The sequence below is a fragment of the Tachypleus tridentatus genome, chromosome 6 (assembly GCF_004210375.1).
Source record: "Tachypleus tridentatus isolate NWPU-2018 chromosome 6, ASM421037v1, whole genome shotgun sequence".
Lineage (NCBI taxonomy): Eukaryota > Metazoa > Arthropoda > Merostomata > Xiphosura > Limulidae > Tachypleus > Tachypleus tridentatus.
Genome location: NC_134830.1, coordinates 46,396,588 through 46,420,166, shown reverse-complemented (window position 1 = coordinate 46,420,166; position 23,579 = coordinate 46,396,588). Strand labels below are relative to the sequence as shown.

At 33.0% G+C, this 23,579-nt stretch overlaps 1 protein-coding gene and 1 long non-coding RNA gene across 4 annotated transcripts in view; one reads left to right on the top strand and one right to left on the bottom strand.

Annotated features, from left to right (window-relative positions):
* The window catches only part of LOC143252392 (uncharacterized), a 54,454-nt gene that overhangs the window by 27,154 nt on the left and 3,721 nt on the right, over nucleotides 1-23,579 (top strand). For all 3 annotated transcript variants that reach the window (XM_076504430.1, XM_076504434.1, XM_076504433.1), the window contains 4 exons: nucleotides 17,264-17,543; nucleotides 18,145-18,288; nucleotides 21,905-22,003; nucleotides 22,770-22,895. In XM_076504430.1, the coding sequence (XP_076360545.1) occupies nucleotides 17,264-17,543; nucleotides 18,145-18,288; nucleotides 21,905-22,003; nucleotides 22,770-22,895 (649 nt within the window). The remainder of the gene's footprint in view (nucleotides 1-17,263; nucleotides 17,544-18,144; nucleotides 18,289-21,904; nucleotides 22,004-22,769; nucleotides 22,896-23,579) is intronic.
* On the bottom strand, nucleotides 1,908-8,297 carry LOC143252394 (uncharacterized). Its single transcript, XR_013028973.1, has 2 exons — nucleotides 7,580-8,297; nucleotides 1,908-2,146 (listed from the first exon to the last, which is right to left on the bottom strand). It is a non-coding gene; the product is annotated as an uncharacterized LOC143252394 (long non-coding RNA).

Genomic DNA, 23,579 nt, shown 5'->3' with positions numbered 1-23,579 from the left:
TTTCAAATTCTGGGGCCATGGATGCATTGTTACAATGATGGTCAAATCCTACAATTTGATCTGATAAGTATATCCCAAGATTTGATAGTGAATGCTCTCATTTAGCTATCTTCCCCTTCTCTTATGAGGTAGGGTGCTCAACTCATAATCTAAGGGTTGTGGTATAGAACCCCCATCTCACTAAACATGCTTGCCCTCTCAGCTGTGGAAGTGCTATAATTTGATGGTCAAGCCTATTATTCATTGATAAAAGAGTAGTCCAAGAGTTGGTGGATGGGTGATGATGACTAGCTGCTTTCCCTCTAGTCTTACATTGCTAAATCAGAGACAACAAGCACAAGTAGCTTTTATGTAGCTTTGCACTGAATTCAAAACAAACCAAACCATATCGATTTTGAATTAAAGATAGTATTTGCAGGTGGGTTCTGTGTAGCTTTTTACAAAGTCTGGAATAACCATCCAAGATAATTTACTTATTTTACACAATTTATTTTCATTTGTGAAACTTAAAATGACCAGGTTGGTAAGTATATTTAAATTAAAATGGCTGTTGCTTATTTTACTAGTTTTTTTATTGGTACCTCCCACAGAAATAAAGTTTATACCTAAGCATCTATGATAGCATTTTAGAAATGGGATGCTGGTAATACAGTTAGACAGAAAGTGTTCATACCTCTGTGTCCTGAGTGGTTTTTGCTCATAACTGTCATAATTTGTCATTCAATGTACATAAAAATTTATGTAGATGTATGTTAGTATAATATTTGTAATATACTGTACTTTCATTATCCTAATCGTGATACTTTTTAAGTTATGAGGAAAAAACTACTCACGGTACAGTGGAACGAACACTTTCTGTCGTAACTGTACATTTCAGGGTACTGTTGTATAGTGTTGTCACAAGAGGAATTTCACTCCCATAAAATACTTGTTGCAGTGTCAAAATTACACTAATGCCTTAATGAATGTGAAAGTAAGTCAGTAACTCATTTTTCATGTGAAACTTTGGTAATGTTTTTATTAATTTATTCAAAACTTTTGACTAATTATAAATTTTTTTTTTTTTAAATTAAACTATCCAACTTCGATGAACAAAATTATTTTGTGCACTTTATTTAATCCAAACTTCAGAATAATTATAACATTGATCAAAATAGATTAATGTTATAATGTGGAACCAAACAGACCACTATGTTTCATGTTGCCCCAAAATGTTATGTTTATAAATTAAACATTTATTTCTTATTTTATTACTATGTTTTTTATAATTGCAACAGTATATTTTAGTATTTGTGATAGTTGTCATTTAAATATTGTTATAATGTTTCTGAAGTTTGGATTAAGTAATGTGGAAAAAAAATAATTTTTTTCATTAAAATTGGATAATTTAATTTTTAAAACAGAAGATTAAATGTATAATTTTTAGTCAGAAGCTTTGAATAAATTAATAAGAAATTTATAGTGCTTATAAAACATAATCAAAGTTCTGCATGAAAATTTTATTGTATTTGTAAAAACACCAACACACCCAAAATTTGGCATGATAATTTTATGAGTAGTATGATGTTAGTTAAAAATTTTCAATACATTAGTTGTTTTAAATAATTTAACATAAATATCTTTTAAAATGTAGATGGTGTTGAAAATATGAAACTGTCACAGTAATTCTCTCAGTGCTACGTAGTTTTTACTGTATAGACTATCACTAGTGAAACTTTGCTTTCTGCTGCTACAGTTAAATAGCAAAAGATCTTAGTAGTCTGAGTACTGTTTAAGAATTTGTGTTTTTGAACTTTGTTTCTATATATGTATATAGTATTATTATTAGTTATATGTACATCATCTTATACACTGCTGATCATTGAAATATACACTGCAGATAATGTGGGAAAATAATACCCATCACAACATGTTCAGAGATTTATACTTAATATTAATTACATATTATAAAAATGATACTTCAAGTTCTATGAAACTGTTACTTCCATCATTGGTTGCACACAACTGATGTCACTATTACAGAGCATTGCAAGCCCAATTCAATAGCTTTCTTCTATGAAGGAATCAATATCAATCTTAGATCATACATCCATCATAAGTTATTCACAGATCTTCTACTTATGTGGGCTACAACTTCCAAGATGACCTGGAAAGAACAAAGGTACAAAAGTTCAGTGGAACTGTATTGAGGTATGTAGCAGGTATGTGTATGAATTAGTGTAATTCCAGTGTCTTTTGTCACCTCTCTCTCTTATAAAACATCTATTTATTTTGAAGTATGGCTTGACACTTATGTGCTTCAACTTCAAATGTGTCTATGTTTTGTTCATGGCAAGAAGTTTCCTCTCTCTTCCTATTATCATCAGACATACCACTTCCAGCAAGTGGGCCATACTTCATTCTTTCTTGTGAATATACAGATAATTAAACTATAAACCAGAATTACATAGGTACTTGTAAGTCAATGGTATCAGCATTATTGATTTTGGTTTCCTGATCTACAAGGCTGTGGCTAGTACCAGATGTGTCTCCATTTGTACTCTGAACAGTAAACTATGAAACAAGCTATGCAGAATCCATATCATTGTCTTATGATACACTTCTGCATGGCTAAAGGTCAAAAACAGACATACCATCCATACTTCCATCATAGTAAATTCTTTTACTTCTTAAAGGTCATATACAAAACATATTGAACTAAGAGAAACACAAATATCAGTGCAGTTCTTTCAGTGTTGGTGCTCACTAGGTTGAATGATGGTTTTACTGAAAGTACTGAACTGTAAGAAGATGGACCAACACTCTTCTTGTTCAACCATGCATCCATGTGTAGGATAAGTTAGATACTAGTTTGTGCATAGCATACCATTACACTTATTGACATGAAGATTAACCTTCCGTCCAGATTGGTGACCATACTCAACTTGGAACTTGGGGCCTGATATTGAGACAAAATGGATTATACCTTTTCCTAGTCTGAAAAGGAACTTGACATGGACTGGTCTGTTTTCAGTGCTTATGATAATCACAGATGAAACATTCACCTCAATTTTATGATATGCTGGTAATAATAGCCATTCTGTCACACCTGTGATCTAGTAAAATGTGCAGGATACTGATATTCCTATCCCATAGGTGATGTCAAGTTTCTTGTGATGCTACATCTGCTGGTGTATTGAGCTTGGCTTGATGTCTCCAAGGTTTGTTAATCTCTAGAAACTATGCATTTGTAGAAGTTGCTGCTGGTTTTCTCTGTTCTTGGTACTTTGTTTGATCCTCACTGTCACTGATACAGCCACAAGTAATGTCAGGTAATCCCTAATTTCCATGGGTTTAATTGGTATATTTGCAAAGAATATATCAACGAGGATATCTTTGTGGTCTGTCAGAACTATGTCTTGCCCATTGTGTATGGATGCACACATGCATTATGAAATGATGAAGTGAGATTTAGACATGAGAAAGGTTTGTTTTGGGAAACATCAAATATTGAGCATAATAATTTGTCAACATTTATTTCATCAGGTCGTAATTTTACAAGAAAACTTAAAGTGTCAAGCCTCTAGAAAATGCCATAATTTCCATGTAACTTGTTCATAATAAAACCCATCATTTTAATGGATTCATCCTTATTAGAACATGGGTATTAAATGACAAGTTAAACAACAGTACATAAGCATAAAACGATACATTATTTAATTGTAGCTGTTTATGAAATAAATATAGGGGAAGTTACATAATACTTAAAAGAAGCTTTTATTTCTTTACAAGCTGCAATTAAATATTCTCTGTTTTTTGTCGTTTTGTTTTTGAATTTCACACAAAGCCACACCAGGGGTATCTGTGCAAGCCGTTATTAACTTAGCAGTGGAAGACTAGAGGGAAGACAGCTAGTCATCACCACCCACTGCCAACTCTTGGGGTACTATTTTGCCAACAAATGGTGGAATTGATCGAACGTTATAACACCCCCACGGCTGAAAGGGCGAGCATGTTCGGTATGATGGGGGTTCGAACCCACGACTCTCAGATTCTGAGCTGAGCACTCTAACCACCTAACCTGAGCCTAACCTATAGTTAATGTAAAATTACTAAAAAGGCTGTTGTTATTCTTGAATTTTTTACGTATTTACAGTACGTTACAATTAAAAGTGTAATTAAGCCCAAAGCTTATGCAATGTGTATACGAAATAAAATTGTATCATTAAGAACAAAACATTCAAGATTTGCGCTTGTTGGTATCATTGTAATTCATAAGTAACAAAACTCAGGAGGTGTATGTAGCATTGTTTCGGTTTATTGTGTTTTTTGTTATATGCCTTAGCTAAACCGACCATTTCGAGAAATACGAAATCTTTTAAAATGAAAACGCTCTGGCGGGTAAGTGCCAATCACTTTAAAACATAAATATCTGTAGCGAAATCTGGCACGCGGTAACTGACGATTGTGAACAGAAGTGATTTAACACAGTATAATCGTATTTACATAAGAATTTACACTAATATTTGTTTATTTAGTCAACACGTAGTATAGTAATAATATTTTAAGTAGCACGTGCTTAACATGTGCTGATATAAATCATGATACGGAAATATATATAAAATATATTAATAACACTACAAAACGTAAAGAGGAATATACAATTATTTTTAAACTCTCACCCTCCTTTTTTTTTTACCTTAGATACATATGTGATCATGTAAATTCATTTGATAAGACTGATTGTAATTTTGATGCTACCCCACGATTTTTAAGAAGCTTTAATGTCTCGCGGAATCCTTTCCGTCGGCGGACTGGACTGAGATAAATCTGCTGTACAGAAAAAAACAAATAAACGAGGTTTCTTTTGGTTTAACGCAAAACCACATGATGGGTAATCGTCGCTGTGTCTGCTGCGGTGATCGAATCCCGAATTCTAGAGTTATAAACAGTTAGACTTATCGCTGAGCTAGCAGAAACGTTTCGAGAAAAAGTGTATTTAAAAGCAACATAACCACACATTTCATGAAGTTTCCGACGAAGTCGTTTGTGTAGTATTATAACTAACTCGTCGTGCAGGTTTGAAGCACGAAAAGCAGTTTTGTATTGAAATAGTCTTTAACTAATTTTCCGTACACAAATTGTACGAATTGGATTAAGTTATAGTACAGTCCGGGGCCCGGCATGGCCAGGTGGTTATGGCGCTTGATTTGCAATCTAAGTGTAGCAGGTTCGAATCCCCGTCTTCCTAAACATGCTCCCCCTTTCTACCATGGAGACGTTATAATATAACGGTCAATCCCAGTATTATTTGGTAAAAGAGTAGCTCAAGGGTTGGCGATGGGTGGTGATGACTAGATAGCCCTCGTGTAGCTTTGCTCGAAATTCAAACCAAACTGATAGTATTTCGACAACTGAGAAAATTAATATCACTGTATATGATCTTCCAGATTTTTTACATGCACGTATTCACAGATGAGAGGTAATTAAAATAGATACTGCTTTGTTATGTTTAGGTGAGAACATTAACTTTCAACTTAGAAAGGAATGATTAAAAAACAAAAACAGATTATTGAGGTTTACTCGCGTTATCAACTCCTACTTGTAACCGGTGCTTTGAAATACAAGTAGGGATCTCTTACTGTCAGATTCACATGTATCAAACGACCTATAAGATTGTATAATTCATCGTGCTTGATTGGAACGTGAGCGTTTTGACTTATACCATATTCCCTCGACTTTTAGAAGCTACGCCCACTCTGAAATCTCAAGTGTTTTATTCGTGTTGGTGATCTTTTATTTCATGAAATTTGGACTGCTTTAGTAAACTAATGTAAAAGGCCCGGCATGGCCAGGTGGTTAAGGCACTCAACTTGTAATCCGAGGGTCGCAAGTTCGAATCCCCGTCACACCAAACATGCTCGCCCTCTCAGGTGTGGGGACGTTATAATATGATAGTCAATTCTACTGTTCGTTGGTAAAAGAGTAGCCCAGGAGTTGGCGGTAGGTGGTGATGAATAGCTGTCTTCCCTCTAGTCTTACCTACCCTGCAAAATCAGGGACGGCTAGCGCATATAACCCACCTGTAGCTTTGCGCGAAGCTCAAAACAAACCAAACTGATGTAAGGACAATAATGTGGATTATTATTAATATGTTTTTCTTTTTTACTTTCTTCTTTCTCTTTTTCCGTTATATATATATAATTTTAAAAAATAAAAGTAATAATGGAAAAAAATAGAACATACATAAAAAAGAAAAAAAGGGCAAATCAAGACAATACATAGACATTGCCCCAAAAAGGGCCGGATTACTGTGGGTTACTCTGACCCAAAAGCACTACAACAACATAGTAGTAGCCGACATGAAAGTTAGGGATCGAGGAAGAGGTTTTGTGCACCTGACCTTCCTGGGTATTTAAAAATACCCAAATATCCACAAAGAAGAAGCGAATAATAATGTAGCTAAATAGCCGTATAATGTGAGTGTGTGAATAATAGTAATGATGCTTTTTAACAACTGAGTGTGGGGTTATATGAACCTGCAACAGATTTTAACATTTGTAGATTTATTTATGGTTTTTATCTACATATTTTTAGTTCTTGTACGTTCTAACAGCGGTATTCATTCGTATTTTTGATATCTGTACTTTAAAGATTATTTATTCTACAACCCTTCATAATTGTCTCGTGCGTGAAAAATGCATCTAGCTTATCTTACATTTATAATATTATCTCACACTTTGTCGTTTTGTAAGTCAGCGATAAATTAACGGACTTATAACGCTAAAAACCGAGGTTCGATTCGTTTGCGATGGACAAAACCCAAATAGCTCATTGTGAGCTTTGTGCTAAAAAGCAAACAGTTTTCATAAGAGTCCCCTGGTGGGTCACCAGTAAGCTAACGAACTTGTGACACTAAAATCCGGAGTTTGATTTTCTGAAGTGGACAGTCCACTTATAGTTCATTGTGTGGCTTTGTGATAAAAGAAACTAAAAACAAACATTCTTATTTGTTTTTATTGCTATTAGAGTCCTTTCCCTGGTGTGTCAGCAATAAGTTTATGAATTTATAACGTTAAAATTCGTGGTTTGATTCTCCACGATGGACAAAACGTGTATAGTCCGTTGTTTAGCTTTGAGCTAAAACAAAACGAACACATAGTTAAATATTTTTTATGTTTTATGCATATGAAGTGAGTATTTTGTAATTCTTATCAATTTTGTAAGTCTAGGGTTAGCCACAACAAAGAACCTGTTTCAGAAATATATATTAAATATTGTTCCCCGAGTGTTGTATGGGCTTATGTAAACTACCTCACTGTAGCTCCGCGACCTGGTTCCCCTTTCTAATTGCCATGCAGCAGGGATCTTCTAAATATGGATTCTGAGATCCAGGTCTTAAAAGGCTATATTTAAGCTCGCGGCTCTAGTTTGAAATGAAGATCTTACACGTAAGAACTACGTTTTGGTATAACCCATGCACATTCCTAGTGGGAGGGGGGCTGTAGCGAGCGAGCTTCCACTTATTGTCTATTCTGTACATTCTAATTCTGATTTTGTAAACCTACACTGTTTCTCTAGGATTTTTCAATAGACTTACCGATCTAATTTAGCACTTCTGGACTAAAGATGTTAGTGTTGACGTGTGAGACAAAGTTGGTGTTGTGTTTTTAAAGAACAGACGTCATCAACGTTTATACATTTACCAGTAGACTTGGATAAAAACCCTCCTGCACATCGAAAGCCCAAAATAGGTAACACAGTTTAAAGTCAGTGGCTCTTTTCAGTCACAGTCTTGACGTCGAAAGGAAGCCTATTTGGAGAGCTAAACTCTTCATATGTTTGAGAAGGAAGGAACGTTTTTGGTAAACGTGAGTCATAGATGCCTCTCTCGGGCTATCTGGCACGTGTTTTAGTAAAGAAACAACAAATATATGGGTGCTTCGTTTTTTGACTTCCATTTATGGAAGGGCCTATTTTGTATTTCATAATAAATATATATATTTCACTTGTCTAATGACGATACTTTCTAGTTTCGAATACGTCTACGTAGCACTTCGCAAACGCATAACTTTTAGTGCTTATTTGTATTTACCTCAAAACGAAATCTTCATTGATAAAGCACCGTTAACTTATTTTAAAGAAATATTTTAATTTATTATCATGATGCAGTTTTTCGACCAGGATATAAGAGTGAATACGCAATTATAGTGTAAACGCTAGATTGATTATTACCAACTCTGAGATGTCACCTTGAGGGTGAGGGACTCTGTCTTTCTCTTGCATTTAACAGATTAATTAAGTTAGCGCGCGTGTGTTCGTCCCAAATCGTGTTACATCCTCTCAGGAGGAAGAGGTCCAAGCGAATCTGACCCTCCCTGGTCTATAAGACCAAAACCAGGACAAGGAGAAGCGAAATTATTATCACACCATTGAAGTAAACAACAATAACAACAAAAGACATAATTAATCTGCTAAAAGAAAGTGGATATTGAAACAAAAGACAGATGTATATATACAAGTTAACCTTGAACAATTTTTGCGGAGTTTACAGAGCGAAGAGTCTCAGTATCGAAAGTGGCCCCAACATTTTAAACTTTAAAAGGCAGTGGGGGGATGTTACTTTTTTATATTGTTTTTTGGCTAGGAATGCGAAATTTAGTATGATAGCGTAGTTTAGTCTAGCCGTTCCTAAACGCATAGTAGGCTTTACAAGATAAAATAAGCACCAACTAACATATTCACTTGTATGATACGAAACGGGATAAGTTTATATATAGATAGTTATATATGTACGTGTGATTAGTATATTAAAAAGTAAACATAGTCTTCAAAGCTCTTACATCAGTCAAATCTTATAAGTGTAACTTACTTTGACTAGAAAAGAGGAAATGAAGACGTGATATCACCATTCTAATAAGATGAAGGACTGGGTGTGATCAAGTGGTTGGCATACCGGTTTGCGGTTTTTGTTCCGTTACCAAAAAATCATAATCCACGCCTTTGGTCCGTCTATGTGTTATAAGTGTGACGGTAAATTCCTACTATTTGATTAAAGTATACCAAGAGATAATGATTGGTTACTTTTGACTGGTAAAATCTAGTCTTATCAGTTTAAACTTAGGGACAGCTAGAACAGATAACTTTAGTCAATGTGCTTGATTCAGTTTATCATCACCAAGACAAGCATATTCAGCATTATATATATATTTTTTTTCAAGAACGTGATTATTAAAAAAGTAACTTTCTTATAAGAGGTGTTTCTCGTTTCTTTTTTTTAATTTGTTCTAACTTTCTTGAATATTTCGTTTAGCGTGATTGCTTTATAAAGTATTCCGTAAACCTATTTTATAACAAAGAATATCTTTATTTCTCTGAAAGAGGGCCTGAGGTCGCATGGGAGTGATCATCTATTTAACGATTCGCACCACTATGCAACAAAGTGTTGTCTACAAGTCGGTCACGAATTAATAAAATGCCGTCACATAAGAGACGCTTTCCGTTGCGATTTGTACTGTCAGTAAAACTTGCGTATGCCATGAATCACGAGAGGAGTTATACTCTTTGTAGGCTACAACACAGCATGACGTATTAACTCGAAAACAAGAAATAAAAGCATTTTTACTCTTAATTTTGGTTTTATTTACTCTCGAAACAAAGCATTTTCGGATACCCTGTGGAAATACATCTAGTAATAGATAATTACATGTTCTACTTTCTCACCCCACATTCAAAGCATTGTGGTAATGGATTCTGTCTGCGAAATGAGGTTGGAACACACCAGATACACCTTTGCCAGGGTCACCGTTGAAAGGCCACGTGTACCGCCCAAGCTAAAAGTGCGAAACGTTTGGGTGTCATGTTAACAGTGAAGTTGTACGGTACCTTGTCTAGGAGACGTGCTTAGAACAAATGATCACGTGTAATGAGTCAGAGTTTACTAGCAAAAAGCTAACACTTTTTGAAGTGTGTATCTTGGACAGTCTCAACAGTCTTCATTGTGGGCATAATTCATAAGTGAATTTACGACGAATACTTACGTAGCTCCCCTTCCATAAATAACTACATAAATGGATTGGTGCATAGTATGTGCTTCGATGCATTTATTTTCTACATTAAGAGTTTTCAAAACTAGTAAATAAATAATTAAGCATGTTTTACATTAGTTTTTGGTTTTATTTCTTTTTATCAGCTTGCACTGTTAGTTTTCATTGTATCGTTAATTGTTTTCATTTACATGCTCTGATTCCTCGCGTATTTTCTTGATAGTTTATTTACGTCACATGGTAGTGTAACTGTAACTCTGCCAAGTAGAAGTACAAGAGTGGTTTATTTCACACAAGTATACGTACTTGGCATTTACGCTGATCAGTCTTCTAATTCTTGTGTACAGATGGCGTTGAAGAACATGTCAAGCTTTTATAACACGTTGAGGGATAAATGAATATTATGTTAAGTATTTTAAGATGCTGAAGAATTGAGAGACACTTTAAAAGCTTGTGTATGTATTTCACAATTATCTGTATTGCATCAAAAGGTGTAAGGAGATTACTGAGAACTGCACAACCATGTCGAGATAGTCATAGAAATACAACATTTTTATAATAGATATACGTACCAACAAATACATGATTGCACCAGCAAATCTGTAACAAAACAATGTAAAATTATATCATTTATACAAAAGTGAAAATGTTTTTGGCCAAAACAGCCAAAAGCTTTTGGGGTACGTTGTCTAGCAGATAGAAGACATAATCAAAGCAACAGATGAAAAATTATAAAAGTATCTAGAAATTCAGTAAAAGTTAGGAACTGTGTTTGTTTTGAATTTTGCACAAAGCTAATCGAAGGCTATCTGCGCTAGCCGTTCCTAATTTAGTAGTGTAAGACTAGAAGGAAGGCAGCTAGTCATATCCACCCACCGCCAACTCTTGGGCTACTCTTTTACCAATGAATAGTGGGATTGACCGTAACATAATAACGTCCCCACGGCTGAAAGGGCGAGGATGTTTGGTGCGACCGGGATTCGAATTAGCAACCCTTGGATTACGAGTCGAACGCCTTAACACGCTTGGCCATGCCAGGCTTAGGATCTGTGATGTTATGGATTGTAGCACCAGTAGTTTTTTGGATGATATGGCCGTAGACCAATTATGCATTTTTTTTTAACTTTGTTTAATGCAAATTGGAGTTTATTATAAAACATTTCTATAAACGTAAATAAAATCAGGATCAATACCTCCAAAATATAACTTTATTAAATCAATATTTCGCTGTTACACCTTCATCCGCTGGATTAGTTAGTAAATTTATATGGTACTGGTAGCACCTGATGAAGCTGTAATAGCGAAATATTGAGCTAATAAAGTTACCTTCTGTAGGTATAAGTCATGGTTTAGTTACTTTATAGAAAAGTATAAAGAGTGTATATATACATCATTTTGTTAAAGGTTTGCTGGTGCAGTTATTTGTTTCTTGATGTACATATCCGTAATAAAAATATATTTTCACACACACGCACATATATATACACACACACACGTACACACACACATAATTTTTAAAAGCCAAAACAAAACACATTAAAATTTAAAAAATTAAACAAAATACCCTGCATTTTTTAAAAAAGTTATTTGAGTACAAGCTACAATGTGGGATTACAAAGTGTATCCTAGGTTTTGGAGGTGACTGAGAAGTAGGACCCACATTGAGGTGGGGATACACCATCTGTTAGTCTTACATGAGAAACAGGCACAATTAGATTAGAAATTAGGAGAGTGAGATGTGGGTGCTTAAGCCCACAATGTCCCACATCTATATCACAATTGTGGAAAGGTGACTACTCTCCCAAGTTAAAATAAAAATAAGAAAAAGATAAAGGTAGAAAGATAAAAATAAGGGAAATAAGGTACTACCATTTGGTGGTAAGTAAGATGAAACCTCATTATGTTAGCATTTCTGCTCCCAATATGGTAGAGGCACTAAAATTTCTAGTCTAATTGTGTATATTTCTTATGTGAGACTAGCAAATTGGAGGTTAAGACTGATAAATGGTGTCTTCCCATTGCAATGTTCGTCCTACTTTTTCAGTCACCTTCAAAACCTAGGATACACTTTGTAATCCCACATTGTAGTTTGTACAAGGATTTTTTTTTAAATGCAGCATGTTTTGCTTAATTTTTTAATTGTAATGTGTTTTATTTTAGCATTTAAAAATTTATGGTTATAATATAATGAATCAGAGATTGGGAGTTGTTGTTTATAATGCAGCCCTTTCTCATGATTATGTATACTTTAACTTAATTTACACATATTTGTTTAATTTCACTAAAATATATACATACATATATACACACACATATACATGTTGAAAAAATTTATGGATTTGACCATTTTATATGTTGCCCTATATTTAGTGATACTCATAATGCTTCATGAATTTAATTTTAAAATAATATTACATGATTCAAATATAATTTAACTGATGACAAATGTCCCCAGTGGCACGGCAGTGTGCATGCAGACTTACAGTGCTAGAAACTGGGTTTTGATACTTATGGTTGGCAGAGCAGATAGCCAATTGTATAGCTTTGTGCTCAACTTCAAAAACAAACAAACAAACAAGTAATGCAAATTAACTCTATACATGTTTGTTTTATCAAATTGACACATACATAGAATCAGATATTTTATGTCAATTTCTCATTTTGAGAATAAACTTCTGAGAATATTTTCATATATGGCAAGTTTTCAAATGGATATGTAATTCTTCTGTACTTTTCTAAGTTCTTTAAGCAATATTAACATAGTTTTTGTTATTATGAAATACAAGTTTAGTTTAAATGATTTTTTAAAAAATTAACTTGTATGCTACTTGAATTTGTAATTATTTAAAGAATCAAGTTTTTTCAAATGTTTCAGATGAAAGTTGATTTGTAATCTACATTTATGCTAAGTAGTTCTTAGCATGCAGTTTGTTATGTATCTTAGAGCTTTATCTACTCTTGTAGCTCTGTTTACTTATTGATGGAATACGATATATGTTCCTCTACTTCTACATTACTTTCATTGGCTTATTTCTTTTGTAATGTTTGATCCATAAAGTTAGCAATTCTGTGGTGATCTCAGTATACTACAATAAATATAATGCTTTCTTAGGTGATTTGGTAATAACAAAATTAAAAGTAATTTAAAAAAAGTACCTGAGGGGTAATTAAAGTATTTTAGCTAAAATATAAGCCAGTGCACACCTTACATCAGACTTTCTCTTTCAGAAAATGTTTTTACTGATCACAGAACACACCACTGACAAGTCTTCCTTGAGACAGATGTGCTTCTTGTTTGTATTTCACAGATACCTAAACATTTAAAGTTATTATTGATAACTTATTCTATCATCAGCAAAATCTGAAAATTATGTTACAGAGGTGATTATTACTATAACTATAACACAATATAACATAAAAAAGTAAAATAAACCAATCATTATGTTATATTCAGTTTCTCCATCGTGAATCCACTGCTAAGTTATTATTGATTACAAGATGGCACAACTAGCATCATTTCTTGTTTATAGAAGTGCAACTTCTTTCCTTTCTTTTTTAAAATGGCACCATTACATCATTTCTGTATGAACTTTTTAGCATTTTAGGAAATATTATTACTAATAACAATATGGCACAACTTTATTAAATTTACTGCTCGTCTAATTAATATTTTAAGGTAAATGTAATATAGTGTTCTGGTCGTTTGTTTTTTCATTTCCTACAAACCTACAGAAGAGCTATTTGTGCTATCCATCCTTAATTTAGCAGTGTAAGACTAGTAGGAAGGCAGCTAGTCATTACCACCCACCAATTCTTGGGCTACTCTTTTTACCAACAAATAATGAGATTTATCATCACACTGTAATGCCCCCAAAGCTAAAAGGGTGAGTATGTTTGATGTAATGAGGATATAAACCTGCAACCCTCAGGTTATGAGTCTAGTGGTCCTGGTGGTTTACCTTAGTGATTTTTGAGAATGTGTAATAACGGTGACTATAACCAAGAAAAGTTAACAATTCCAGCTTGTATTTTCTGCATAGAAATAAAGTGTATTGAATAGTTTTAATTTTTTTGCATGATCATAGTTTTAAACATTCCTGCTAGTACTAGTATCACAAACAAAATGTGTAATTTTAAGCAGCATTTTGTTTAAAAAATTGAGCTAAAATAAGTAATATGTTGCATTTATGCTGTCCCCTTGGTAGAACAGTGATATGTTTACAGACTTACCAGTGCTAAAATTTGGGACTTGATTTTTCAAATATTAAATACATAGGATTGTTTACAGATGACAAAAATATAGGTAAGTCAACTACTGGTTTTGAACAAAGACAGAAACAACAGTTGTATACTTCTTTTATTCCATACATTTTGTAAATATATATTTTTACACATTGTACATATTTTTTTTATTTTTGCAGATTGGTGATGATGAAGTCTGTAGATTTTGATGTGATTTGAATAAATATATTTAAAATTTTTGTTATGGTGCCACTGGTTTTAATTGAACTCCAATTCTCACGTGGTGAATCTGTAACTACTGATTTCCTCAAATAATGTAATAGCTCAATAGCATACCCTGTGATAAATCTGTTTCAGATGTAAAGTGAACTGTATTGACCAATCTCATCCCAAAACATGGTCAGTAATCATTTTGTCCTAAGAGAAATATTCATATAGCCAAATTACTAAACTGTGTAGAACCAGAGGACAATAGAAGGGAGTCTTTGGTGATCTCCATGGAAGTGAAAAAGTTTCACAGTGGGTTTTTAGAGCAACAACAAACTTGTAATTACACCCCAAGCCAGACAGAATAAATGCTCTCTTCTGCAATGTGGAAGAGGCTTCGGTGAAGTTAGAGAACCCCACAGCCCAAAAATTAGTCATTGCAGTGAGGCTGGATATATCTTCTTGAACATATCATTAATGCAATAAAGATTTTAAGTTGACGAAGACTCTGAAGCTTCTAGTCATATCTCAAAATTAACTGCTTTTTCATGAAGAAAATGGTCAAAGAAACTACAGGGTGTTTGGAAAGTCACTGTGCACTTATATATTTATTAACAGACATGTTTCAATATAGAATACAGGAGGTAAATATGTATGACAATTATAAACAATGTTGAAAGTAAACCCCATTGGCATCAATACAGGCCTGGATCCTTCTTATTTTGTTTCTAAACACTGCTATCAGTTGCTGGCTTGAAATAGACTGAATGAATGTTGTTATCACTGCTTTCAAAACTGCACAGTGACTTTCCGAACACCCTGTATTTTATTTACATATTACTTTAAACAGTCAAGAAAGGCATAGTGTAAATCATGTTGCCATGTGCATCTGTTTGATACTTTGGAAATAAGAAAATCAAATTTAATTTGTTTTTGGAACAATCATTAAATATATTAATCAAAGCAAAAAAAAAAACATTTCAGTGAATTCTTTTCTGTATCAACTAACTCAGTGTTTTCCAAACATATTTTTTTCCAAGGCACACCTGAAACTACAAAACATAGCAAAGTAAGCAGTGATAAATAAACTGATTTGTAATTATATTTTCATTTGGTTACCTCATTAGAGTTCCTCTAACATACTTCTGTAATTGGTTATTTTATTAAAATGTCTGTAGAAAAGTGGAATGTTTAGTGGCATATTACCATCTTATTTGTGGCATACTCGTGTGATGTGGGAAACACAGAGCTAGAAACAAATTTGCTTTGACTTAGATATTTATGCTTAGAATATATTTATTCAAAAGCTGATCACTTCATCACTATGACATGTGAGGTAAAACATTAAGTCAAGACTTGAATAACTGTATCTCATGGACAATTGTATAAAACAAAAAATGAATTTTTACAGCCACCATAGAAAAGAAAACATAAATAAAATATGTTATACTTACAGTGTTAGTATACTACTTGAAACCATTAAGCTATTTATGTGTGTTGTTTTTCTTTTAAAATATATTTTGACTTCAGTCAGATTCACTATCAGTGTTTGTTAGAAGAAATGTTTGAAGTGGGTACTACCCTTGTATCTGATACATAAGGACTTGAGAATGGGATTACATACGAGTTTAACAATAAGACTTTAGTCACTTACAATGTATCCTTCAAATAAGTAGGATGATTTAGCACTGCAACAAAGGTATAAATAATTGTTTTTATACTTAGAGGAACCTTTGTATACAAATTTTTCATGTATGAGTCCTTGTATATCACTGTGCATTAGTAAAAAAATTAAATTTTGCTTATATTTCTCAGCTGCACAAATTATGTGTGAAGTAACAGCAAATTTACATTGAAGTGAGCTGTGTGATTGCTAATTTAATTTTAAGTATTTCCAATTTTGTTGCTGTTGTATTTCAGATGGCTTAAAGTGTTGTATCTTTTAAGAAAAATATTTTAATAATGACATTATGAAGAAACACAACAAACTACAAGTTTTTATGCATTATATTTCTGATATATAAATTTCTTTTGTATTTGTTTATGTAATTTTCACACCTTTTTATATGATCTAGTTTTAATACTGTTTTTATTTTGTCATGTAAATATTTTGTTTAAGATACCCACATATAGCATAGATAGCCCATTATATAACTCTTTGCCTGTCAATACAGTTTCACAATCAACATATTTCATTTTCACAATGTATAAAGTTATACAGTTTTTAATTTTTTAGGCTTTTTTGTGTCAATATAGTTTTGATGTTTATTATATAAATATTTGTGCTTTTTATCATTTTCCTACTTTTTATATTGAATAATTTTCAAAACCTTTAGTTTGTGAATGTTTATCACACTTCATTGAATATTGTTTTATTAATGTCTATGTCAAATTCTTTTTCTTATACTAATATTTAATTCATATGTAAGGAGTGAAAAATTCTGTTTTAGTTCAAACTTGATGATATACAATTTTAAGATTTTTTTGGTTTCTGATTATACAAATATATTTTACCACATGATTTAATTACAGAATGATATTTTGTTTTTTTACACCCTTGTAGTATGTGAGAGTTCAAAGTTTGTATTTTTTATATTGTACAAGCTCCATTTTTGTATAAAAGTAATAATTTCAAACTACCTACAAGAGCTGTTTTTAGTACAGCCTACAGATTAGCCTCTGTATTGCATTGCAATACATTATTTTAACTATAAAAATATGTTTTTTACAAAGAAGGAACTTGATGACACCAAAAAAATTACAATGACATTTTTTGACTCGCATTGCAGGGAGTTCTTGGGTGCTCAGAAAAGAGTCCAGATACTGGTGTACAGAGTGGAGGATCTAGTGGCAGCAGTGCAAATGCCTCCTTGTCTCCTCCTGTGCTAACAGTTGCATCCTCAATGCCAGGTCTAATCCCTATCACCTCATTGCCTCTCCTACCACAGAGTGCACTCTCATCATTAGGAACAACATACACTACAAGTTCCTCTTCCTCCAGGACCACTTCACCTACTATTTCCATGCAACTCCCCCAGACAGCCAATTTTGCAACAATACTGGCTCCAGGTGACTAACAACTAGTTTATATTTCTCACACAGACAACACCCCTGATCTTTGACAGTTGTTCAGTGTGATAAATTCTCAGGAATGATAAAAAAAAAGCATTATTTCTCTAACACAGGCTAAACCATTTAGAATACAGTATCAACACTACCTCCTTAACCTCATGACTTAATCAAAGCAGACAAGGTATGTTTGTAATTCAAACGAGACAGAGACATGATTTGTGTACATTGAATAAATAAACAAGTAATTTAAAGAAGTTTTTGCTATAAATCTGAAATAGATGTTTCAGGAAAATTTGAGTCTAAGGTCCTGTTTGTATTTGCTATTTAAAGAATGTAATATAAAATATTCCAGCACAATTTTCTGTCCATTACTAGGAAGAAACTCTTCTTATTTAAGGGACAATGGAGTATAGTATTTGTGTAATTTAACTATCATTAATAAGTACAAAGATGTTCAGCAGGCTTCAGTGAAATTAAGTGCAAATGAAAAGAGAATAAATATGCATTTTTTGTGAAGCAACTGTTTTCAATACTTCTCATTTGAGATGTAGTAGTTTAATTAAAATTCAGTATTGATGATTAAGTTAAACTGCTTTAGGTGGGACTGTGCCTTCAGGTACAGCTTTACAGCTGGGTAATCTTCAACCAACCACTCAGAACAGCACAAGCCAGCAAACCAGCTCAAGTTCACAGACTCAGACAGTGTACAGGATTCCTCAAGGTTCAGTAGCCTCTATTGCAGGTACTCTCTATTATTTATAAGTATCCCAGTTTATTTGTTTATTCCAAGGGATAATGAGGAGCTTTTAATCCCATCTAAGATGTTCCATTTTCTAATACCACTGTACTCCAAACTGCATAAAGAAACCCAGTATATACAACCCTTATATCTGAGATGCTTAGGCAGACTTTTGTTAAACTTTATCAATGTTGGAGCTTCTGTTACATATGAAGGCAAAATATTTTAATAAGCCAAACATCCTTTAAGAAAAGTAATACCACCTTAACTGGAGTCATTCATGGTGTTGAAAAAGCATATAGGTTCAATAAGTGTTGATATAAAATGATAAAAACCTTATAAGCTGAGCACTTTTGAAAGGTGGACCTTTCTTCTTTAGAGGCATACTGGGGTCATGTCTTGTATCTGAAATTTGAGTCTTCAACACTTTAAACTAACATCTGGACTTGTGAATTCCAAAACTTAAACAGTATTAAAATACTTTATTTGTTCTTTTCAGCTATTGTTTTATCAAGTAAAAGCAAGTCAGTGGATTTTAGCTTATCCTTATATAATAACCCCTTCCAATCTAAGAGCCATCCTTGCAGATCTTTCCTGATTTCTTGCCAAAAGTTAAATTAGATTTATACAATATATTGTGTATATCTGCTACATTACAATCAGAATGCATACTGACTTTTATCACAATTTATTGTCATATGTGTTCTCTGTTACAAAGTTAATCCTTTTAGAGAGAACATTTTAATTTGTTTGGGTACATACCTGGATTTCTAACAGTTTTAATTTTTGACATGTATACTAATAATGTAATAATGTTTACTCTGATTTTTACTTGGTATGAATTATTGTACATCTGTTTTTTGTAACATATATCACAATTTTACAATGTCAGTGTTATATTGTTACAAAATTTTATCCAGTATCTTCAGTGGTTTTGAATTCTGTTTAGTCATTTATAAAAGGTATGGAAATCTGGGAAACCTTGTCCATATTTGTAATAAATATTTAATTTTTTATTTTTTCTTCCTATCCAAGGATGAAAGCAGTTTTGTATACCATTTGTCCTTTTGTATAGCAGTCTTGACAAAGAATTAGGAAGGCTTAACCCAAGTTGAAAATAATAAGTTGAACAATAAAAACTTATGGGAATTAAAATGTTTTATTTCAAAGTTGAACATTTATGCATGTTACAAAGAAAAATATTAATTCTAAAAATTATACACTAATTAACCTCTCAAAATAAAGAAAAGAAACTTCAACATGTGGAGGTATTTCTTTGAGGTTCATGTGTAGTTATTTTACATTCTTGAAAGAAAAGAATTGAAATTCAAATTGAATGGGTTACTTGATAATATCTTTTTAAAGACACATTGTTTCATTCAAGGTAAGGAATAACCTGATGTATACCTTCTCAGAAACATAATTTCATATTCATTTGGGATTGGTTCTTTTATAGTCACTGTTGCAACAAAATATAATGCATTTGTTTTCATTTAAAGTTTTACAAGAATAAAATCTCCCATTTCAATGTCCTTCCTAAGAGGAAGAACATAAGTAGTAGAAAATTACACTGTTACTATGGTACCTCGCTTCTTAGATGTAAATACAGTTACCTGTTTTCTCCTTTTGTTGAAATTATTTTACCAAGTTTGTTCACTTTGCTCACACCTCTTTTAACTAATATATTGGTTCAGGACTATACTTGCATTTCTCTATATCATTTTTAAGGTTGGTAAAAAAAAATCTAACATTTATTTTATTGAACCTGGTTGCTATTCTCAGTCTGATAGCTTCAAGTTTTCTCAGTTACAGATACTTATGTCTGCACATGAACATCTGAATGAGCCACAGCTGGCAAGTTTACCTACCTCCCACTTTTTGTTGGTATTTTTATGTTGATTGCATTTCCATACAGGCACATAGATTGGCAAGTAGTTTTAGATGTAAACCTGTCATAAAGCTTTGAAGTCTTCACTAAATATTTTCAAATGTCATCTCTATATATTTTAACATCACACTCCTATGTGATGCACAGTTCATGGCAGCAGCTCTGATGGTTAATCCTACATAACTACTTTCTTAATTGCAAACTTCATTCTTTCTGGTGAATGTTTTTTACATTGCCTTTTTGGTTTCTGAAGGAATATCATTCTGAAATGACAAATAAGAGTTAGAATATGTTTATCTTGAATAAATTATGTGTTTGCAAAACTCTAGCCTGTGTTTCATTCAGATTAAAGAAACACAACTTGAACATTCACTATGAGACACAGAATTTACAGAGATTCTTGTTTTATTATTTGGTTTTCATAACTCCTTTTCTACTGTTGTTTTCCAGCAACTTAAATTCTAGGTGGGGGAAGCATGACCATAACTAAGCCTTCCAAGGTGACCATTTTGAAAATTAAGTATACAGCATTATGCTCCATTATTATCTTTACAATATTTGGCAGTCCATTTTCTACATAGCAAGTCAACTCTTATGTTTTTTGAAATAAGCTACTTTGTAATCTTGCAGATATTTTTGAAAATACTTTTCAAACAGAAAAAATAAATACATGAATTCCTCAACAGTATCATAACTCACACCCTCCACATTTTGATATTTTTCTGCCTCAACAGTATTGATAATTTCCTATAAGTGGTAAGCAGTATCATCTCTTAAAAAACCAAGAAAACTCAAAGATAGGTCAAGCCTCCCATGTGGTCAAGGGTTGAGCCAAGTGACCTAATTGATTACATTTATTAGCATCCCATAAATTAATAGCTTCTTAAAACTTTATGATAAAATTGGTTCATGTTTCAAAAACAACTGATCAAAACTAGATCATCTAGTTGTCACTATTTTTGTTATTGCAACTATCCATTTAATTAAAATATTGCCATTATGTTTGGCTATTGTGAAGCACAAAGCTTTATAATGGGCTATCTGATCTGCTCACTGGAGGTACTGAAATTCAGTTTTTTCCATTATAATGTTTTTTAAAATTCAAACATGTTCAGCTTGGGGTCAGCATGACGTAGTGTTTCATGGATCACAGGTTCAATATCCATCTCCAGTAAACTTACTTACCTTATATTTGTAATGAGAAAGCTATTAAAAATGTCTGCTGACCAGAGAGAAGGTAAGTGGCTATTACCCACCTTTCAGCTTATGGGGTACTTTCTTTCTTTCTTTTTCACTCTCTATCTTTTTTCCTTATAGCAGGATGTGTGAGCAGAGGAGTGTACACTACAGTTTGAAGAACACCTTACTAATCTGTTAATGGGCCCATCAATTAATCAAGAAGCAAATACAGTGGAACCCCTCTAAGTGGCCACCCCTCAGATTCGGTCACCCCTTGAAAGCGGTCATTCAATCACAGTTCCTTTTTTTTGTTTACATAATCCCTAATTATGTACAGTGGAACCCCTCTAATCAGTCCAGTTTGTCTCAGTCCCAAAGGTGGTTGCTTTAGAGGGGTTCCACTGTACAACTAATGACCAATATCTATTCAAGACTTCCCATATTTCCCTATATGTGTTGATCTTAATTATTATACATTTAATATTTCTGTTTTGGGGTTAAATTGATTAAAAGGTTTTTTCTTCCTTTTTTACACATTATCACATAACGAAGGAGTTCGGACATCAAATAGTCAAGCCTCCAGTTCAGGAGCATCACAACCTACTGCTGTTACAATGGTTCCCAGTACACAAGAACTTTCAGTTATGCCAGGTAAGTAAGAATTCTCTTGAGCTACATGTTATATTCAACAGTGGAAACTATCAAATCACAGAGGATTGTGCATTGTGCTAAAGTGAGTTTGAACGTAAAAATTAGCAAGTCATGCAACAACTACAGCCAGTATGAAGTGATAGAACAGCATGTATCAAAACTGAATTTTGGCATCATGTGGCACTTTGTACATAAGATGATGCCACCAAAAATTGATCACTTTTGAGAAAGGTAACTGAGAGCCCTTTCTAATCTAAAAATATACATATGTTTAGATTAAAAAAAATGTTTTCCAGTTTGGGATTTAGAATTCTTAATATAGACATATGCCTGTGACTTACTAGCATTGGAAAACAAAGAAATGTGGATCAAATGAAGCATAAGAACCATCCAAGAAGAGATCTGCAATAATTCATACCCCAGCTGCAGTGAGCAAAATGCAACATATTGTAAAAGAATTGTTATTGTAAAGAATTTGCAGCCCATGGTATAAAGATACAAGAAACGTTTTGGCATACAGTATAAGAAAAATTCATCATTAAATTATCCCAAATGTCTAAGCCTCCCAAGTAACTTACCTTATCAATAAATATTAGGGTTAACTACACGTCTTTCCCTTTTCCTGATCTTTACTGTTAGAAATATGATTCATCTTATTACTAAAGTTAGTAGAACAGATTGTGGAAATTTATCTATTACAGAATCCACACTACATTGTTATTGTAACAATAAAATGCATATTTTTTTTCCTGTTCCCTTTATTTAGGCACAGTCATGTACCATGCCCAGCATGGAGTTGTATATGCTACATCTGCAAGTGGTAGTTTACCAGAGATTATTTTAAACCTTGGACAGTCTTCTCAAACAGCATTTACTGTCCCACAGAATCAAGGTAATTCATATGTTTTTAGTGTAGATGCACCTACACATTATTTAAATCTTTTACTATCAGACTAGATTATTGTTTCTTTTTAAAAACAACTTTGCCTCAAAGTTGTTAGTTGTTGTTCATTAGTCTTTGTTGATATAATGTTCTGACATATTTCTATAAACTTTTGTTGTTTTTGGTGCTCATAGACAAGTTATATGTAAACCTAACAACAGATGTTTGTTAAACAGCATTATGAGCAAATATATGTGTATGCAACCAGTTGTCAATTCTGTTCAAAACATTCTGGTGCTTTAGACAAATGCCAGTTGTTTACAACACAAAATAATGCTTAATATCACCCACCTCATTCTCATCCTTTTTCCTTATTGGAATGTGTAATAAACTTTCTGCCTGTTGTTTAATATAGCCTTGCTACTGTATGATTAAAAGTTAGACAGTTTTTCAATACTGTTGCTCTTTAAAGGTAGGCCTGGTATGGACAGAAAGTACAGGGACTCAACTTGGAATCTGAAGGATGCAGGTTCAAATTTCTACCCAACCAAACATTCTTGCCCTTTCAGTCATATGACAGTGAATTCCACTGTTTGTTGGTGGTGCTGACTAGCTAGCTCTTTTCCTCTCGTCTTTCACTACTAAATTAGGGATGGATAGCATAGATAGCTGTTTTGTAGATTAGCACAAAAT